General features: G+C 55.5%; 9 protein-coding genes across 9 annotated transcripts; 4 read left to right on the forward strand and 5 right to left on the reverse strand.

Annotated features, from left to right (window-relative positions):
• The first annotated feature begins 647 nt into the window (after positions 1-647).
• On the forward strand, positions 648-2,704 carry B0H18DRAFT_1019009 (uncharacterized protein). The gene is made up of 12 exons (XM_048029415.1): positions 648-764; positions 820-858; positions 921-999; positions 1,050-1,084; positions 1,136-1,207; positions 1,255-1,322; positions 1,375-1,427; positions 1,486-1,628; positions 1,678-1,750; positions 1,809-1,846; positions 1,904-1,945; positions 2,006-2,704. The coding sequence occupies exons 1-12, from the start codon at positions 678-680 to the stop codon at positions 2,441-2,443; spliced, it is 1,167 nt and encodes a 388-aa protein (XP_047891114.1). The 5' UTR covers positions 648-677; the 3' UTR covers positions 2,444-2,704.
• Positions 2,677-4,089, reverse strand: B0H18DRAFT_1019011 (uncharacterized protein). Its single transcript, XM_048029416.1, has one exon. The coding sequence runs from the start codon at positions 4,059-4,061 to the stop codon at positions 2,841-2,843; it is 1,221 nt and encodes a 406-aa protein (XP_047891115.1). The 5' UTR covers positions 4,062-4,089; the 3' UTR covers positions 2,677-2,840.
• Positions 4,090-4,643: 554 nt separating this feature from the next.
• B0H18DRAFT_526872 (uncharacterized protein) lies at positions 4,644-5,865 on the reverse strand. The gene is made up of 3 exons (XM_048038465.1): positions 5,705-5,865; positions 4,744-5,653; positions 4,644-4,688 (listed from the first exon to the last, which is right to left on the reverse strand). The coding sequence occupies exon 2, from the start codon at positions 5,573-5,575 to the stop codon at positions 4,865-4,867; it is 711 nt and encodes a 236-aa protein (XP_047891116.1). The 5' UTR covers positions 5,576-5,653; positions 5,705-5,865; the 3' UTR covers positions 4,644-4,688; positions 4,744-4,864.
• B0H18DRAFT_526859 (uncharacterized protein) lies at positions 5,866-6,821 on the reverse strand. The gene is made up of 3 exons (XM_048038464.1): positions 6,435-6,821; positions 5,989-6,373; positions 5,866-5,929 (listed from the first exon to the last, which is right to left on the reverse strand). The coding sequence occupies exons 1-2, from the start codon at positions 6,694-6,696 to the stop codon at positions 6,165-6,167; spliced, it is 471 nt and encodes a 156-aa protein (XP_047891117.1). The 5' UTR covers positions 6,697-6,821; the 3' UTR covers positions 5,866-5,929; positions 5,989-6,164.
• A 1,848-nt stretch (positions 6,822-8,669) lies between these two features.
• Positions 8,670-9,953, forward strand: B0H18DRAFT_1019020 (ribonuclease H-like domain-containing protein). The gene is made up of 9 exons (XM_048029417.1): positions 8,670-8,896; positions 8,938-8,958; positions 9,007-9,089; positions 9,144-9,177; positions 9,228-9,390; positions 9,537-9,553; positions 9,610-9,683; positions 9,735-9,766; positions 9,816-9,953. Exons 1-9 carry the CDS (start codon positions 8,756-8,758, stop codon positions 9,872-9,874), a joined length of 624 nt encoding a protein of 207 aa, XP_047891118.1. The 5' UTR covers positions 8,670-8,755; the 3' UTR covers positions 9,875-9,953.
• Positions 9,954-10,200: 247 nt separating this feature from the next.
• B0H18DRAFT_1085973 (SWIB/MDM2 domain-containing protein) lies at positions 10,201-11,138 on the forward strand (the record flags this gene model as incomplete). Its single annotated transcript, XM_048031975.1, has 3 exons — positions 10,201-10,790; positions 10,854-11,048; positions 11,108-11,138. 3 exons carry the CDS (start codon positions 10,201-10,203, stop codon positions 11,136-11,138), a joined length of 816 nt encoding a protein of 271 aa, XP_047891119.1.
• Positions 11,139-11,577: 439 nt separating this feature from the next.
• B0H18DRAFT_1121096 (uncharacterized protein) lies at positions 11,578-12,863 on the reverse strand (the record flags this gene model as incomplete). The annotated part of the gene is made up of 3 exons (XM_048034268.1): positions 11,578-11,598; positions 11,651-12,746; positions 12,799-12,863. 3 exons carry the CDS (start codon positions 12,861-12,863, stop codon positions 11,578-11,580), a joined length of 1,182 nt encoding a protein of 393 aa, XP_047891120.1.
• A 1,166-nt stretch (positions 12,864-14,029) lies between these two features.
• B0H18DRAFT_1085974 (uncharacterized protein) lies at positions 14,030-15,335 on the forward strand (the record flags this gene model as incomplete). Its single annotated transcript, XM_048031976.1, has 2 exons — positions 14,030-14,035; positions 14,085-15,335. 2 exons carry the CDS (start codon positions 14,030-14,032, stop codon positions 15,333-15,335), a joined length of 1,257 nt encoding a protein of 418 aa, XP_047891121.1.
• A 227-nt stretch (positions 15,336-15,562) lies between these two features.
• Positions 15,563-17,056, reverse strand: B0H18DRAFT_526907 (uncharacterized protein). Its single transcript, XM_048038466.1, has 7 exons — positions 16,824-17,056; positions 16,657-16,720; positions 16,464-16,597; positions 16,256-16,411; positions 16,068-16,198; positions 15,918-16,010; positions 15,563-15,863 (listed from the first exon to the last, which is right to left on the reverse strand). The coding sequence occupies exons 1-7, from the start codon at positions 16,955-16,957 to the stop codon at positions 15,790-15,792; spliced, it is 786 nt and encodes a 261-aa protein (XP_047891122.1). The 5' UTR covers positions 16,958-17,056; the 3' UTR covers positions 15,563-15,789.
• Positions 17,057-18,665: the final 1,609 nt, after the last annotated feature.

Consider the following 18,665-nt stretch of genomic DNA (forward strand, 5'->3'; position numbering starts at 1 on the left):
TGCCGAGGTCCCGTTCCAGATACTACCCGCCAAGGCATTCGGCTGCAAGCCTTTACTCCGCTCTGAGCGGTCTTCGACCCATATGGCTAAAAGCCGCACCTCGTCACAGGACGCGGGGATGCGCCGTGTAGGGAGTATTTCCTCTACGCCGCGAGGCTCTATCATTAGACCGTCATGATGAGCGTTCACACCTTCGTGAGATGCCTAGACGCACAGCCAACAGGGTGCGCTGCCATAATGCCTACGTCGTCTGCTTCCTCTTCGATTGCGTCTTATCTGATAAGTTAGCGAGGAATAACATCCTTTCGTGTCTGTACCAGCTTGGTCACAGCTACCTGAAGGTTTCTCGGTTCTGTGGCAAGCGAGAGATGGCCACAGTGACACACTGGTTCAGGGAGTCTGCCGCACAGTGGCCCCCACATTCATCATTGATGCAACAAAAGAGTCATCGCTGGTCAGTTTGCGGTGTTTTGATAGCTCTGTACTCTTCTGCACTCGACATTGCTGGGCCGTGTGGCCAATATCAATCACAATATTGTAGTAGTTGCCACAACGTGCAAACGGCAACAAGTAACGCGTCCGCGACGCCATTGTGGCTGAGTCCGCGCTTCAAGTTCCTGTCCAACCACATCATCCGCAGAAATCGCACAATTAAACACCCTCGCGAAAGAGTCATAATGAGCAACGACGACGATGTTCCCTCTGAATACCCGTATGCCTGGTCTTCGAGCTCCCAGCTACCGCTGGACGAGTTTCTCACCAAAGCGCGTGTATCCAATTCGATGTTCCCACTTGCATTGACGCGTTCTCTCACTCCAGTACAAGCCATCGATGGTCCAGGATGACGGGACGAAACCTGTGAGAGAGACAGTCGTTTGCTCCTCAGCGCGCTCTGAAGCTGAATTTCACGCGCCTGTCAGTGGTTGTGGGTACGGAAATGCGCAGCAGACGCGGAAGACTCCGATATGGTCGCCGCTGTAGAGGAAGCGACAGAACTCTGTGAGCAATGATCTGATGCCCTTACTGATGCGTCGACTCAGACGAAGCAGTAGAGGACGTGACGACGCGTGTTGAAGAGATCAAGGTAACGGAACATCTCCAATGACTTGCCGTACTGACACGCCCATGTGCGCAGAACGACGATTCCATACCCCTTCGAGCCAATAAGAAGAAGGGTACAAAGAGCAAGAAGGAATTGCGTGAATCGGTGTGTGTAGACTGCGTGTGCGCTGTGCCCGTTCTCACTATGCACAGGTTCAAAGCGAAGCCACTGAAAAGCTGAAGGAGATCTCCATTCGAAATGGGTTCGTTTCTGGAAAATGGTAGTCTCCGCTCGTATATATAATGTCATCAATGCTCACGACACTTGCACAGGCTCATCTTCGCTCCAACTGATAAGGTCGACCTTGTGTGGTCGACAATTGCTAGTACGCGGCCTTGGAGATGGCGTGGACGCATTCCCACTGACCCACACCGCTCCGCCAGACTCTCTCATTTCGGGCCCGCTTGCTTCCACGAGTGCCCATCTCACGAAGGTTGCGACATGCCCCAAGCACGAAGTCCCCAACTACTCGCACGTTCTGTGCCTCTACATTCCCAACGTCTATGACAAGGAGGACGTCACAGAGGTTAGCCGCGACCCTGTTCCCTCGGAACGTTCTAACGAGTACTTCTTAGATCATGAAAGTTCTGCTTCGGAAACATGGAATGAACCTGATGGGCGTCAAGTCGAATCTCTATACTGCGATAGGTAGGAGGAGTCTTGTACAGCTCGCACGCGTTTCAAAGGTGGGCTGACTGAATTCAAGGACTTGATAGCAAGCACCCCAGTGGGATTCCTTCGACTGTGAGTGGTCTTCCCATGCATAGCAACCGATCCAATCAATGTGAGACCGTCCACCAGGTCTGGAAAAACTCGGCGCTCATGCCAGAGCCGGAAATTAAGGTGTGTCAATGAAGCGGAGACCCCGCACTCGATCCGCCGGCGCTGACCTTGTGCGCTCAGAAATTGCGGGAGGAATACTTCGCAGAGCTCAGTGCCGCTAAGACCAATGATGCTGACAAGACGGCGGTCACTGCCAAAGCCACGACGGGGATCGTGACCAAGTCAAAACCCAAGCTGAAGAGAAAGGCTGAGGATGACGATCCGTTTGCCTCTGATGATGAATCCAAGGATGCAAAGCCAACACCCAAGGAGAAGACCAAGTCGAGCGGCGCCACTACGTCGAAGAAAGCAGCACCCAAAGCGAAGAAGAGTGCAGCGAAGGACGACTTCGGCTCTGATGACGAGTCCGCGGAAGATAACGACGAACAGGCCCGCAAAGCCGAGGTGGCAGCAAAGAAAGCCACTTCGAAGGGCAAGCCCGCAAAGCGGCTTAAGGAAGATGACGAGGAGGACGAGGACGTCGAAGAACGGCCCAAGAGGAAACACGCACGGAAGTGAATGGCTCGACGTCCGTGCACACTCCCATTTCTACTGCATTTGCCATTACACCTTGCTTAATGCTTCGATACGTTATGTTAGCGATCATGTCTACTATGTACGGAACTACTTAGTGGGATGGGGTATGCCATAGGTGTTAGGATGCGTCTTATGACGCACTTCTGCACAATCCAGTTCTGAATCCACACAAACGGTGAATGTTTGAACCAGAGGGCGTCTCGCAAGTGTACTGATCCAAACTACGCGCATCACGGTGCGTGAAAATCCAATTTGATGAGCAGGAGAAAAGGATATAATACAGACGGCACAGATTCCTCGTACAGTATAGGTATCACAAATGTAGCAGCACGTATCAGCTAGCTCCCGGGTATTAAGGTAGTCTTTTGTAGCAAACGAGTTACTTGTCTTCACCATTAGCTTCTTGTATAGCCTTCTTCCGTGTTCTGCGCCGTTTCGGCGGGGCCGTCTCAACGACAGTCTCCTCAGTAGGCTCATCCGACCTGGAACGCTTGGTGCCTCTCTGCTTGCCCCTCTTCTTGCGCTTCGTACTCGGCCCTGACTCGTCATCCGAGACATCCACAACGTCCTCAGGATCCGGCTTGTAGGCGGAGGCATCTTTACCGAGTCGCTTTGAACGCTTCGATAGCCTCCGAGGTGCCACCGCTGAAGCCTGAGACGCAGATGCCTCCTTGTCACCCTCCACTTCCGCCGGGGGCGATGAACCGGACTCCGTCTTTCGCCGTTTGCTGGGCGGCTCTTCGTCTTCACTCAGTTCACTGAGGTCGCTACCAGCGACAGAAGCGCTATAGGCGACGCTGCTTCTGCCTGATGCACGACCTCTCCGACTCTGACGACTTGAGACAGTGGAGACGGAGCCTGCGCGGGAGTACGCTCTCGCAGCAGAAATACTTTCAGCGATCCCGTTGGAGTCAGGGGCAGACTGAATAGGAGCTCCGATGGACTTTCGTCCGCGAGCGGATAACTTTGCCTTGGACACGGTGTGTTTGTGTTGACGCTTGGGTTTCCACGCATACTCCTCCCCTTCCTGGGGCAAGTAGAACACCTCTTGTTCCCGGAGGAGGTCGACGCCGACAAGCTGGCGAAGCACGCCCAGCATGTAGGGGTTCAGTTTCAAGTGATCGATGTCTGCCAACAACTTGGTGCCTTGTGGGAAGCTAGGGACTCCGTGATCGACAATCTCCTCCTCCTTCATCAGTTCCTTGTCGCTGAGGGAACAGCCAGGAACGACGAAGTAAATGCGCGGCCCATTCTCTTCGCGAGGTAAGCTGATTTTGTGGAAGCGGCAGCGTGACCTCGTAACAGGAGAATTTCCGATCTTGAGTCTGCCAGACACTGCCGGCTGGGGCGGAGGAGGGGTCGCCGTGGCAGGCTTCTGCACTACGGGTGGAGGCGTTGATGGTCCAGCTTCGGGTTCTGGTGGTAGGATCGATGATGCTCCAGAGTCCGACGCCGAAGCAGGTGTGAGCGTCGGCGAGGTCGGACGAGTTGGTGGCACGACAACTGACAGAGACGGGGGGCGAGACTGAGGACGCGATGGTGATGGAGAGGGGACCCGAGATTGTGAGTGCGATGATGACGCCGCTCTCGACTGCTGCATGGGCTCTGTCGACTGCGAAGTCGAGCGGCCACCGAGAGTTAGCATCCGTGCAGCTACTTGTAGTACACGACGGCCATGGTGGTGATGCATGACCTCTTGTGCATCAATGAGGCGAGGTACATCGTCAGTCTGAGGATACGTCTGAGTACCGGTAGCTGTCGGTGATGTGGGTGATGACGGTCCACGAGTAAGCGCGGCAGACGCAACCGAAGAAGAGCGAGATGTTGGCCGACTGGCTACAACGGATTGCGAGGCAGTCACAGAGTCGCTCCCCTCGGCTTGATCATTGGGGGGCGACTCCGCGTTTTCACGTTCTTCATCAACCTCATCGATCGCACGCCTGTCTTTGCCTTTGAGTGCGCGTTGTATTGTTCGTCGCGGTTCCCAGTCATCCGTAGCATGTTCCCTCAGTGTCATCGAACGGGTCACACGCGGAGGGAGTCTAGATCCTTCACGTTTGCGCTTGAGGGAACGAGTATCGCTCGATCCAGTAGACTGAGAATCGTCTTGCGATTGAGTTTCGTCTCTGGGCGAGGGAACGGCGGCGTCAACAAAGGGATCGTCGGCATCTCCAAGAGTGTCTGGCTGGCCACGAGAGTCTTTGACGTCTCCTGGGAAGCACCCGGGCTGTTTCGGCGTCGGCGGTCAGTCACAAACAGATGATAGAAAGAGCATCACGCACAGATTTGTGCTGGGCTCCTTTACCTCGACCTCCGTTCCCAGAATTGCAAGCGTGTCATCCCTCTGGACCTTATCCGCTACGGGCTCCTCAGACACCACGACGCCCGCATTATACGCTACCTTCAGGTCGGCTGCAAGAGCATGCTGCTCAGGCACATAGTCGGGATCAACGTCACCTTCGGCGTCAACATCGAGGCTCGTATCCGGGTTGATATGCACGTCGATTTCTTGCTTCTTCCTCCGGAAATCGCAGGCTGCTCCTCTGTATCAGAGGGATACTCGAGGTTGAGTTCATCCAGCTCGCTGGTCGCCGCAGCTCCATTTTCTCGCTTGCGATCCACGGTGTCTATGAGCGCTTGTTGACTGGAAGCAACGTCGCTCTCTTCCGCTATGACGGTAGGTGGCTCTGGCAATTGTGGCGCATCAGCATCGACCGCCACATATTGGGCGTCGTCGACATCAGTAGACGCACCGTCCGGCTCGTCAACACCACTTAGTTGCTCCGCTGTGACAACCTGCTTCAATGGAGATTCGACAGGCCCGTCACCCAGGTCGCTCGATCGCAACTTCGGAGTGACTGCTCGCGAGTTGTCCGCCGTGAAGAGTCCGCTCGGGCTGCGGTCTCGTGACGACGGTCTGCCACTGACCGATGAATCCCGGCTCGTTGAGGCACCTGACGCGTCTACCTCGGCGGGCGTAACAGTTTCAGTCTCTCCGGGGCTAGGTGCGACACTTGTTGGATCAGGGACTGTCGGGTCGGCGGAGACTGGCATAGGCACGCCCGGCTCGAGCATACGCTCATGCAGGTCAGGGGCGGTGATGTCCATCAGCATAGGCAAAGCGTCAGCGTGACCGAAGGCACCGCTCTCCTCGACAATGTCCTCCTTGTGTGGAGCGGATGTGTCCTCGCCCTGAATGCTTGATCAGCTCTGTCCATCTAAGAGCGTATAGAGACAGCTTACCTGAGTGGCCTCCGATGTATCCTCAATCTCTGGAGCATCAGCCGTCGGGTCGTCGAAGTCCTCCAATTCCAAGGTCGCGTCCGTATTCTCGATAACCTCGACGGGGCTGTCAGGTTCGCTGACGGCGTATTCGCGGACATCAACATCCCGCTCAGCACTGCCGCCTTCGACATCCGATAGCTCTTCAGTAATAATGCTAGGGGCTCGTAGATTATCGGCAGGTTCCTATGATGCAAATGAGTTCCAGACATAATTTGCCCACTACTGCACTTGCAAATACGTACCTCAGTACGCCTGCCCTCCGTGACGGGTTCCTCGACCTCATACTCTGCTGTTGCGGTGATCTCTTCCGGGTGAACATCATCTGAGGATGCTTCCACGACCTTCTCTTCGTCACGGACAGACTGCTCTGCCTCGACTGCAGCGTCTGTGGGTTCAGCCTTAGGCTGTTGTTCGGCAGCTATGCTTCCCGTGGTTTCAGCTGCATTCCGGTCACCAATGCCAACTGAAGGGCCCGCGAGAAGTCGCGGATGAAAACATCGTCGGCAGCATTGGCAGGCACTTGCATATCCAATGACTCGCTCTCGGCAAGTAGGTTTTGCTCTGCTGAAGCGATGTATGCGTCGATGTCGGCATATAACTCGTCGACTGTGCGCTGGTCGGAATACTCTGAAGTTGATAAGGCCATTTGGTCAACTCAAGCGGAGGGAGTTGGACACTGCGAGCTTACCACGAGATGAGTCGAAGGCAACTGCACTGCCAGTCATCAACTCTTGGACGTCAGGCACCTCGCTGCGCTCCTCGTCTTCGTTTGTCTGGGTTTCCTCGCCAGAATCATCTGCGACTGATGCTTCTGCGCCTTCTTCAACCGACAACGTCTCGGCGGCAGTAGGGCTTGCAGGCGACTCCACCTCATCATCACTAATCTCGACAATTTCGACGAAGTCGTCGTGGTGGTCCCGGCTCAGCAAGTGTCCCGGCCTCGTCGCCATCCTGCCCTCAGGAAATGCGGGCGGCCAGTTCCAGTCCACGTGAGATGTGAATTGGGTGGGGACGGAGAGTCTGCCGTGCTGGGGACGGCAGAGTGTGGGTCCGCATCAACAGCCTCCAGGTTTGGCGCGAGAACGGCTTCGATGCTACCTCCCCTGACAGAGCTTTCATCGACGAGGTCGGCATACAGCTCGTCCATAATACATTGTTGGGTGTAGTCTCGTGAGCCTGTGTGGCGCTTTGGTCGGGTTCGATGGCGTTCAAGGACGTGGTCTCTGGTGTGCCTATGTCTGGCGTGAGGAACTCGGTGAGCTCCTTTTCCACCGGCTCCAGGTGGGACGGCGATCGTACGCGCGTGCGCAAGTCGCTTTCACGGATGTCGCCCCCGGCATATAGTCTTCCGCATACACGCGCGGACCACTCCACGGATCGGGTAATTGCACCTCCTGGGCCTCCTCGGCCACGATTGATGATTCTGGCAAGACATAAGGAGATATAGAATGCACAAAGGCTTCTTACATACCTCCGTAGTCGACCTCCTGTGCTTCACTCGCAGGCCCGGAGACTTCGACGATCTCGTCTTCTTCTTCTGCAGGTAACACATGCGGGTTCGAGGCATCACCGCGCTCCAGAAGCAAATCACCACCGGAATAGAAGTCCTCCGCATACGTGCTCGGGCCTGTCCAAGGGTCTGGGAGGTCTACACGTTGCTCGGACTGATCATGGTCCACGTCTGCAACGATGTCAGACTCATTCTCCTCCTCTGCAAAGCCAGAGTAGAGGACTTCGGGTTCCGGGGCAGCTGTAGGGCCGGGCTGTTCGACCACGGCTTCTGCTTCCTCGTCCTCGTCTTCAATTTCGAATGCTTTAGCCTCGTGAACCAGCGGTCGCTCGAGCTTGAATATAGTGGCTTCCTGCTCTTCGTCAGAGCCGACCTCAGACCCTTCGACAGCGCCGTCGGGCTCATTCTCCTCTTCGTCTTCCTCGACCTCTTCATCTTCGAGTTCTACAGCCTCATGAACCGGCTGCCGCTCGGGCTTGGCTAATGCGGTTTCCGGCTCTTCGTCAGAGCCACCTTCGGACCCGTCGGCATCTTCCTCCGGGTCCTCTGCATCCTCTTCATGTCGGGCGCGCAGTGGCAGGGCGACCACTTCATCCTCTTCATCAGAAAGCAACTCGATGACTTCTGGGCCAGACGTCTGGAGCTCTGGTGCTTCATCCTCCTCCTCCTCCTCCTCCTCCTCCTCAGACTCGTCCCTTCCTCCTCAGATTCATCGTCATTCTCCTCTTCTGCTTCTTCTGCTTCTTCGACCTGTAGTATGGCTTCTTCTCCTCTTCTTCTTGCTGTCCTTCGTCCTCCTGCTCGGAGTCCGACCCCTCATCGTACTCGATGATTCGTGCTGCGTCCTCAACTTCCTCTTCCTCTTCTTCGTTGTCGGAGTCAATGACGATCGGCTGTTCCTGGTCACCGACCTCCACTTCGCGCTCCTTGCCTTTAGCCGCGCGGCGCGCCTTGACGTCCGCGAACGAGTCTTCCAGAGGTTCCTCCTCGCGTTCAACGCGCTCCGGAGTCCTCGCTATACTTTCTCTAGGGTCTTCCCTGCCCAGCGCAGCTTTAATCGCGCCAGTTATGTCGCCGATCCATGACTGGAACTCGGACTCGGGGAACTGGTCAAATGGGTTGTAGATCGGTGCGCGGGGCACCTTCCGCGACGCGCTCTGCGAGGTTGGCGTCGAGTAGGGCGCCCTAGGGTACCTGGGCGTCGCATAGGGCGTGGTCATGGTGGTTGATGGTGGGGACGGATGTAGGGGAGAACAAGACGGTGCCGCCACAGTTCTGGCGAAGCCACAAGTGACGCCGGAGTTCGACGTATTACGTAAGTCGGAGAGATCGTTATTGTCACAGGTTGCCCTTTGTAGTCATTTGTGACCGGACGCGTCCTTTGTCACGATCCCCCGTGACTCGGAACGACCGCCGTACACATTGAACGGCACTACATAACTGGTGGACGCCTCTTTATTGCGTCCCTCGCCCACTCAACAAGGTCGTGTTTAGGATCTATGTTCAGGTCACTGCAAGTGGCAAGCAGGGCATTCGCGCGAAGTCAACCGGCAAGAACAATTGCATACAAAACTAGATTGTCGCTGGATCGCATAATGCCAGAAGGCCTGCAACCACTAACCTTCTCCTCCGGACCGCTGGTCTGGATTGACTGCGAGATGACCGGTTGGATCCTCGGAAGGACCAGATACTCGAAATCGCTGTAGGTACAGGCATGCTACTTCGGCTTGTCAATTGATTGGATGTCCAGGTTCTCATTACGAACGGAAACTTGGACCTGGTGGACGATGGCATCGAGTATGTGATACGCACCGACAAAGCTGTCCTAGATAGGCGAGTAAGCGGCTGTTGTGCGACCTCTTTTTCTCAGACTCCGTCTACTCCTAGCATGAATGAGTGGTGCATAAAGCAGCACGCGTCGGTGAGTCCATCTGGCTTCGTACTACCTCAGCGTCTCACGCCGCCCTGCAGTCTGGTTTAACACAGCAGTGTCTAGACTCCCCGCACACGACCGAGGAGGTGGAGAAGAAGGTCTTTGAGTACATTCGAAAATGGGTCCCCAATGAACGGACGGGCATCCTTGCCGGAAACTCCGTGCACGCCGACAGGTCCTTCCTCGTCCAGGAAATGCCCCGTGTCACTGATCATTTGCACTATCGGTCTATACCCTCTCTATCATAGTATATGCCGATCGTCGCTGACATAGCACTTCACTAGTATCGTCGGTAAGTGACGTGACCTACTCCTACTGGACCCACTCATGCGTTGCGGCCCTGCTAGACGTGTCTTCCATAAAGGTGCGTCCACATCGCTCTCTACGGACGTTCGGATGAGATTGACTCACAATTTGCAGGAATTGTGTCGTAGGTGGTACCCATCAGTAGAGGTACCGAAGGATCTGTACGAAAAGGACAGCAGCGCACATCGGTACGCGGCATTGTGTCACCTGGCGGGCGAACTCACGAACTTCCCTTCTAGCGCTCTAAGCGACATTCGTGGCTCGATACGAGGTGAGTAGCACTGTGTCAAATAATTCACGTTGTTGACTGCCTGCTTCAGAGCTTAAGTGGTATCGAGACAATATTTTCCGCGCTCCTGCGGATTTCAGCAGATATTAATAGCTTCACACACTACTACGACATGTTATCTCGTTTTGTAATGCTGTACTTCAACATCAATTCAGTGCGGCTTCGCGCCTTTACTCAACCTTGCCAAACAGACTCCTGCGCGACCGACAGTTGTCGGAAACGCGAGACGCGTTCGTGACTGAAGCCGGTCACAGTTGACGCGTCAGTCACGTGTACCCGGCCCCCTGTTTTGCAGCCAATCCGCGAGTGCAAGCCACTTTCGCGCCAGTCATCGCACTCGACTTTGTGTCGCAGCCCGTTTTCGCGTGTCCACTGCCTCCCCCCGACTCATTCCTAACAGCACCTGCCGGACGACGATGAGCGCGGACATCGAGCGGTACGAGCCGCACATCCGGCAGATCCTCAACGCGCCCGGCGTGGACCTCAGCACGATCAGTGCGAAGCGCGTCCGCAAGCAGCTCGTCGAGATGGACATCGCGCTCTCGGCCGAGTTCGTGCGCAAGCACAAGGAGGATTTTGACCGCATTATTTCGACCGTATACGAGGAGATCAGCGCCGCGCAGAACGGCGCCGACACCAAGGGCAAGCGGAAGAGCCGCCCCGAAGATGAGGACGAGGAAGAGGACTACGCGAACGGCGCGGGCGAGGGAGACGACGGCGAGGAGGAGGTGGCGGAGACGAAGCCGGTGAAGGCGAAGAAGGCGAGGAAGGGCGGCTTGACGGACGAGGACCTGGCGAGGCAGCTTGACAGCGAGATTAACGGCCGTCAACGCACCCCGAGGGCCTCGTCGACGCGGGGGAGAGGACGGGGCGGCAAGAGGGGCGGTAAACGGGGTGCAAAGAGTTCTGCTACTGTAAATTCGGACGGTGAGACTGTGGACGATGACGGCGAGGTCGTGAAGAAAAAGCGGAGGGGTGGTGGGTTTCAGAAGGAATATGCGCTCAGGTGCGCTGCACATCCTTGCTTCCTCTTGTACTGCCTGACGTGAATCTTGCCTTTGTCCCTCAGCGAGCCGCTCATCGCTGTGACGGGGGTGGAGAAGCTCTCGCGACCGCAAACCGTCAAGAAGCTCTGGGATCACATCAGGGGCAATAACCTGCAGAACCCCGAGAACAGAAAGGAGATCGTGTGTGACGACAAGTTCAGGGCGCTCTTCAACGTAGACAGGATTGACATGTTCGCAATGAACAAACAACTCGGTCGGTAAGTGGCACGTCCCCTCCGCAGTCCGCCACGTCTGCTCATGTACATTTTCATCGCAGTCATTTACGGGAGCCCGAGCCAGAGGCATAGTCTTGCAAGTCCTAGCGCATCCATTTTTCTTCGGTTGGGATGGACCGCTAGGCAGCCCAATACTTAGTGTCATTCGCATCAGCATACTCTTTGTCACCGTTCTTTGTGCTCTGAACACATGCCCGCATATTTAGCCCATTCGTTTTCGCGATTCGCAGGCCGAGAGGCCCGCTTCTTCCATGTCTGTATGAAAGTATCTGTACATAGGTCCACTGCTCTGTGCATGTGCGTAATTTGCTACTTGTACATTACTTACGTCTCTGGCTAGCGTGCTGTTGGTGAAATAGTCTTCTTGGCGCAGCTGGGAACTATCTCGCCGAATATGGACCGGTACGTCTACGATAAGTCACTATGCTACAGCACGGCGATAGATGGGTTTGATGCACCGGCTTTTGGCGAATGGAGGGGCGAAGCTTTATCGCAACCTGGAGCAGCAGACTCAACGGTGCCACGAATGAAGCTAAGGGTTGTCATGAGTATGCGCTAGTACGTGCAGACGGTAATAGTTTTACCTGTTGTTGCCTATCTGTCGAGCCTTCGCGATTCCGACTAAGCCAGGCTTGATGTCGCTCTGCGTTTCCGAGAGTCATCAGCTTCGGAGCGGAAGGAGCATCCCAGTCCGAGTGACCGTCAGCGACATCCGTCGCGTCGAGCTGGAGACCGGGATCCGCACTACAGATGTGCACCGCGGCCCGGAAGTAAAGCCACATCGTCTCGTGCTCCGGGTACGTCTCCAGGAGGGACTTGGCGTGTGCATACAGCGACGCGCGGATCGTCCGGTGGTCTGCGCGGTCCGCACCGAGCGCGGCAGACGCGTTCGCGGGTAGTGGTACGTCCGCCTCTTGTAGCAAGAGGACGTGCAGGTTGTGGAAATAGTGCACGGCTGTGTAGTCCGAGACGTGCCGCTCGATCCACGTCCGGGCGAATAGAATCTCCTCCAGGAGCAGCGAGCGGTCGGCGTCTTGGGTTGGTGTCGGTGAGCGCGCGAGTGTGATGAGGGCTTCGAGGCAGCAGTAGCGGTGGATCCATGCGAAGTAATTCCGGGGATACGTCTCGCAAGCTTGGGTGACGATTAAAAATTCTGCGCGCAGCGATACAGCGGACAGCAGGGCGCGGCGGAGGGTATCCGAGTGCTCTGGCCGGTTATTGAACCCTTTCCCTGTACACTTGAGCGGACTCGGCAGCTGGAGCAGCCATCGTCGGTGGTGCCACAGAAGGCTCTGTTTCGAACACTCTCGAACGACGAGTAGTGCCGCGCAGAATTGCAGTTCTATCTCCGTGTTAAGCAGGCCCAGAGAGACCAGCTGTTTCCTTGTGTTCAAAGCGGTCTGGTGAGCAGGATTCGCGAGTAATATGACGGCAGTCAATTGCGCGAGCCTTTCCGCGTTGGGCGAGTCATCGTGACTGTCCGAGATGCCTCGAAAGGTTGGCTTGAGGAGTACGAATTCGCGGAGAGCAGTCAAATACGCTTTATATAGTAGTTTGTGTGGTACTCCCAGGTGTCCCTCGACGTATAGGAAAGGACGATGGTCCTGCTGAAGATTTTCACCGCCTAGCCAAGCCGATGGCCAGTCGGAACCATCGCCTGGGATGACCTCGATGGAGAGCCTGCGCAATCTCTGATGAGTGAAAGTCAATCGTTGTTTAAATTCGTACTCACGGAGGTGCACAAAGAAGCTTTCCAAGACGAGACAGTAGCACCGCTGGAGTCTGACCGTCGCCCATTTGCATCGAATTGGCGGATTAACATCACTAGAAGGGGCAAAGAAACGTATCTTCGCATTCGATAAGACACTCAGATTGAATAAGAGGTAACGTGATGCACAGTTTCTGTCTCGTGCTCTCACCCGGCCTCAACGTCCAATCGTAGCGGCGCAAGCGCCGATCCCCGACTCCTGCATGGCACACAGCTACTCAGCCTGCCACAGCAGCACCATAATATTATGTGTGTATTGTAATATTGTACCATCGGAATTATATGGAGACTCAATTGGAAGCCCTCACGCCCGCGGCGGCTTCGCCGCCCGGGCGTCTCGGGCTTCCACGAGTCTGAGCTAAGTACACGGTGAACTTACTTACCATAATACATAAGCACTACAGTGCATGCGAGGGCTCCCAACGTAATAGAGGCCCTCTTGCCTTTGGGAGGAGTTATTTGGTGGTCAAAGATCCAGACGTCCAGACGCAGCCAGATGCGCGGTCGGATCCAACTGCCTCGAGCTGCCTCGTAAGACACTCGAGCATTGCTGCGATACCGCTTATGGGAATTGTAAGTCACGTGTTTTCCACGGAGGGAGCGGCATCGCCGGCTGCGAACGACTTATGGTCGACAAAGCCCTCCTCTCCCTCCGGTCGGAGTCGGGGAATAGGCACTTGTTCGAATGGTGAGTGAAATCTGGAGATGGTAGGTGAGTTCATCATCGTCAATTGTGCCGGCCTCTATGTATTCTGGTCGGTGCTGGAGCGATCCACTGGCAACCGCGCGCTCAGTATGTACTAGTGTAAGACCAATAGTAAAATATATCTTGCCGACAGATCTGCTCCGTTTGGCATTGTCACGCTAGAACCTCGGTACCTGGCTCGGTTGAAAGGAGTTATTCGTTGGTTATTCGTCCGTGGATTCACATCATCTCTCAGCTTTTCGTTTTGTTCGAACGTATTTTCTTGTTGGTACCGGTGATGGAACCAAGATGAAACTACTGAACCACGTAATCCCAACATGGCAAGCCCGAAGATGATCTGGGCCTGAAAGTACCGCGATCTCGATCAATTGTTTTAGCGCCCATGACGCTCAATATCTTGACCTTTCTCCTCACTCTCCTTTTCCTCCTCCTCATCGTCGTCGCTGCCACCCCTGCCACTGAGCCAACATTATCCTCGAAACATTTTCCATGACGGTAGGCATGTCTGGCCCGATATCCATCGTTGCTACTGATGCGATGACAGAGTTATGACGACTGCATAGACCAAGTCTACGAGGCCTACCGGCGCCTTACCCATCACCAGCTTGTCCTCTTTTCAAAGATTAGGAGCCTGCCGCAGAAGGGCACAGACGACGAACTCGCACTCAGGCTAGCGCAAAGTGACATACACGCGTATCACGTCTATCCGGCATCGAATGGAGCGACTTTGAATGGGGTTACGAGCCCCGTCTGCTCGCCATCGCCGCTAGAGGTACCAAAAACGCGCCCGAGGCAGGCCAAAGCCCCTGACCTCCCAGTGGAAGTACTGGCGGAAATCATGGACAAAGTAGGAGACTGGGAGCTCGCAAAGGCGGTGGGTGTACCTACTTCACTCCCCGAACCCCAGGAATGGCATCGCGCCAGCTCGTCCGACCACGCCATCCTGACTGGATACCTGCCCCTCCTCCGCTCCATCAACCCCGCTGCCCACCCGCCAACGAAATTAGGGGCCAGTCTTGCCGTGCGGTTCTCGTACGTCCATGTCCTCGAGTACTTCTTCACGCAGCACCGCTCCATCTTCCTGCACGTGTACAAGAACGACTTGCTGCCGATTAAGGCCTCGCTGCACGGCCGCGTTGCGGTCCTCTCGTGGTGGAAACGCGCGCACGAGCAGCACCCTGACGTAACACCGCTCCCGTCGCCGGACCACGTCGCAGAAGCAATCGACGCCGCGTCGCGCAACGGGCAGGTCGCCTCGCTCGACTGGTGGCTGCACTCAGGCATCCCGCTTGAGTACACCGAGGCGGCGCTCGAGTACGCGAGCGCGAAGAACCAGCTCGCGGTGCTCGCGTGGTGGAAGCAGCAGGCGACGTCGCCGACGGTGCGGCTGCCGCTCAAAATCGGGCGCGTGATGGATCTGGCGAGCACGGCGGGCCACATCGACGTGCTCGAGTGGTGGGCGCGCTCGCAGCTGGACTTCAAGTACGACAAGCAGGCACTGTATCACGCGAGCTGCCACGGCAAGGTGGAGGTGCTCCAGTGGTGGCTCGGGAGCGGGCTGCAGCTCATCTTCGACTGTGACGCGCTCACGGGCGCGACGAGGCATAACCGTCCAGACGTGCTCGAGTGGTGGGACAGGAGCGGGCTGCCGATACAGTACCGGATGTGCGACATCGAGGAGGCACTCGAGGACGCGATCGGCGGGGGCGAGGCCGCGCGTATGTGGTGGCGCCAGAAGGGCATCGACTTCAACGCGAACGACACGGAGTGGATGAAGCTGCAGAACCTCAACTAGTGGTGTCCGGTGTCAGTGGGCAAGGGTTACGATGAGAACCGGAGATAGTGGGCGAGCCGTGGACGCTTCTTGTATGGTAATGCTAATCGCGTCTTGTTCTGTCTGCAGTGGTTGTATTTTGCCTACACGTAGAGCACGCTTCTACTACGTCTGTCGTATCTTCATCTGCGCATCATGTATTACCAGTCAACTCCGCATACTGTTATCGTATTCTCATGTGCTACCAGCGTCATGGACTGAGCCCCGGTTCCGAAGGCAGCCCTGCGGTATGAATGTGCTGGCTTGTAAAGGTACGTCTGCTAGGCCCACTTCCCATTTCGAGCCTGACACAAGAATAGAATACATGACACTGGTAAATACAACAAAAACTCGTACATACAACTCAACTGCGACGCTACAAATACAGAAAGCAACTGACCCGGCAAAAGAGACGTTCGCTCCACGCTGTCTGCACTCAAGGTGAAGCACCAGCGCCGTTGGTCGCAGCGCTGCCGTTTACGGCCACCCACAAGAGCGGGAAAGAGATACCTATGAACAGACCATGAGCGTGGAGTCGTAGCCCAGGAGGCACCCGTGGCCTACCGATATGCGCCATGAAGTGGCTGATGTTTCTTTCCCTGTCCCCAATCGGCCCGCCGAGACCGTAGTCGTGTGCGAGATCTCGTGCTTGTGCAGCTGCACAGACAGACGGTGAGTATCATCACTGCGCTGTGATTATCGTGACACACTGACCGCTGTAGTTGAACAGAGATCGCAAATTCCCAGGCCACAGAGTAGACTTCTTGCCGTCCAACTTGAGAACCTCCGCGAGAGACTGGTCGAGGTTGTACGTCCTCAAGCTGGAGTTTTGCCGCCTCGCCTCGCTAGAAGTGTCGTCGTCAGACCACGTACGCTGGCGGGGGATGGGCGAATAGGCTCACGAATTCTGGAAGGCGTGTTTCACTTCGTCGATTTGTCGCCGGCTTTCGTCCACCTGGACCGTCAATGGCACGGGCAGATGCTGGGAAATCCGGGTTTTAACCTCGACTTCGACTCGGGCCGGGACCTGTTGACGAATCTGCTCTTTGATGTGGTCCCTACACGGACAGGTCAGTCGCTCTGCTTGTGTTTCCACCGTCAGGGGCTTACTTCATCTGTTTGGCGATTTTTTCCTTAAGCTGTTCTTTCAGGGCACTCCTGACATTCTGAAGAGTCTTCTCTCGCTTATCTTGAGTTGACTTCATCTCGTCCTCTAGATCCTTCGCTTGTTTCCTCAAGGATTCCTGACACAGTGACAACTCGGTCAAGCATTCAAAGCAATGGCAGTTCGGCCAAAACTCACCTTTGTGGGTCCCAACAAGTCTACCTTCGCCGATTGTTCATCCAAAGTCTGAAACTGTTGCCCACTGTACAAAACCTGTTCAACTTTGCCATTGATCGCACGAAGTATGTCCTCCGTTCTCCTCAATTCCCACTGTGGAGAAGTGAGGAAGCCGAAGGGCTACGTACATAGTACCTAGACTGCCCTTCATAAGCCCTAGCATCTCCCATATCGCTGCGACATCCAACGACGGAATCGCATTCAGAGAAGTTGACCCGTTAGAGCCGGAAACGGCCCCGCCGTTTGTGTGCACCGTAGCCATTTTTGTTGATCTTGAGGGCGATAATCGCAATGAGAAATAGCGGGACGATGTAGGCGATGTGTAAGAATACGACGCAGACAAGCAATAGGACGATGCCAATAACTAGCTGGTCTTGTCCGTTCATTCTTCCGTCTTATATCGCCGAAATGCGAGAAGCGGTCCAGATCAAGGAATCGGAGGAGGGACTTCGGTGCAGACCATGGGAAAAGTTCTCCGCCTCGCTTTATCCTCGTTGCAGGGTGCAATGACATGCATGGCGCCGCAAAACCACAACATGCAGGTAGATAGGGTGGATATGGCAGTCAGGGCGATGTTGTCATCCGAATGAACTCTATCTGTACACCTCATGACTAGATCAGCACCACTGTGAGATAAGAATGCCTCCAATCCCCCGGGAGGGCTCGTCGCTGGCGAGCCCTGTGCAGACCTTCTCGTGGTCCGGGGGGTAAGTAACCCTCTCAAAAAGGGTGAAACGAACATGCACTATAAGGCCCAGCGTCGCTGTTAAGCACGCTGGCCAGGATATCGCCAGAGAGCGTCATCCAATGGGACAAGGGGCAATCCACCCCATTACCCTAACACATCAAGTGTTAAAAGTACCACACCGTGCTACAATAGTACCACTAGACCCACGGAGCTCCATCTCGTAGGGATATCGCCCTTATTTCAGTGCTCATCGTCGATGCCCGACGACGCGCCCTCTACTGCGCGCCTCCCGGCCACCTAAGCGCTGGACTCAACGGGCGCGGCGCTTAAACAGAGTTCAAGCCACACCCTAAACAAACACAAACAGGATAGCCGCTAGTGGCTGAACAACCAGAGTGAACAACGAGACAAAATCTAAAGGAATGGACTGGAGCTCTGCTCTTCCCCCTCCGAAATGCGGAGCCCACTTGCTTCACCCAACTTGTAAACACCCTCTCTTGCACCGCAACACGTTAAAGAGCGTCTAAAGAACCAATAAATATATCAATCTTCCACAAATCATAACGTAAAGGCGGACCTCCACAACCGGCTATGCCGTAACAGGTAAACGCTCAGCTTTCCGTTAAAAACCTGCCTCAGACCATGAGACAAGAGCTCCAGCAACAAAGATGACACCCACCAGCAATGCCCCCAATCCCCCAGACGATACAAACATTCTTTGAGATGGCCGACGATTCCAAAATGCTCCAATCCATGGACCCCTACAATCCTAGATTTCGACACGCAATCGCCCGCTCCCCCTCCTGTGAAATGTCTCCCCATCCTCCACCTCACCCGCGACTCTCCCAGTCCACTGGCGATCGAAGTGGATGGCCACCCTGAAAGGAAAGGGGCAACCCTGACGTGGACGGTGATGAAACGCCCGAGCTCCCAAATCGAGACCGGCCAACCGGTCACGCTCATTGCCGAGGGTGTACGATCCGGAATAGGACGCATCGAAGCAGTATCCGAGCTACGAAGACACTGGATCACGTGGTCCCTTGCGGGATCCCCGGGGGTCTGCGCAATCAGAGCGCCTACCTCATGGTCCAGACTCACCGGCCGCGACAAAATAAACCATACATCTCTCTACCACCTCCTACTACCCTCACCGCCGCCTCATAACTCACTCGCCTCGAACCGGCTCCTTCAAGAGAGCAAAGAGAGTCCTTACGAGTTTGATACTGATGAGGAGGAGGAGATGGATATCTAAGCAAGAGGGAGAGGGCGAGAAGCGTGACTC

This window comes from Fomitopsis serialis, assembly GCF_022376445.1.
Source record: "Fomitopsis serialis strain Sig1Antser10 chromosome Unknown B0H18scaffold_56, whole genome shotgun sequence".
NCBI lineage: Eukaryota > Fungi > Basidiomycota > Agaricomycetes > Polyporales > Fomitopsidaceae > Fomitopsis > Fomitopsis serialis.

Coding starts and splice junctions, on each gene's coding strand:
- B0H18DRAFT_1019009 (XM_048029415.1), top strand. CDS start 678: ATGAGCAACGACGACGATGTTCCCTCTGAATACCCGTATGCCTGGTCT. Junction 765..819: donor TGGACGAGTTTCTCACCAAA/GCGCGTGTATCC, acceptor CTCTCACTCCAG/TACAAGCCATCGATGGTCCA. Junction 1,208..1,254: donor AGAAGGAATTGCGTGAATCG/GTGTGTGTAGAC, acceptor CACTATGCACAG/GTTCAAAGCGAAGCCACTGA.
- B0H18DRAFT_526872 (XM_048038465.1), bottom strand. CDS start 5,575: ATGCTGATGGACATCACCGCCCCTGACCTGCATGAGCGTATGCTCGAG.
- B0H18DRAFT_1019020 (XM_048029417.1), top strand. CDS start 8,756: ATGTTCAGGTCACTGCAAGTGGCAAGCAGGGCATTCGCGCGAAGTCAA. Junction 8,897..8,937: donor CCTTCTCCTCCGGACCGCTG/GTCTGGATTGAC, acceptor GATCCTCGGAAG/GACCAGATACTCGAAATCGC. Junction 8,959..9,006: donor ACCAGATACTCGAAATCGCT/GTAGGTACAGGC, acceptor TTGGATGTCCAG/GTTCTCATTACGAACGGAAA.
- B0H18DRAFT_1019011 (XM_048029416.1), bottom strand. CDS start 4,061: ATGCAGCAGTCGAGAGCGGCGTCATCATCGCACTCACAATCTCGGGTC.
- B0H18DRAFT_526859 (XM_048038464.1), bottom strand. CDS start 6,696: ATGGCGACGAGGCCGGGACACTTGCTGAGCCGGGACCACCACGACGAC. Junction 6,374..6,434: donor TGCCTTCGACTCATCTCGTG/GTAAGCTCGCAG, acceptor TATCAACTTCAG/AGTATTCCGACCAGCGCACA.
- B0H18DRAFT_526907 (XM_048038466.1), bottom strand. CDS start 16,957: ATGGCTACGGTGCACACAAACGGCGGGGCCGTTTCCGGCTCTAACGGG. Junction 16,721..16,823: donor AAGGGCAGTCTAGGTACTAT/GTACGTAGCCCT, acceptor GGTTTTGTACAG/TGGGCAACAGTTTCAGACTT. Junction 16,412..16,463: donor AAAATCGCCAAACAGATGAA/GTAAGCCCCTGA, acceptor CTGTCCGTGTAG/GGACCACATCAAAGAGCAGA.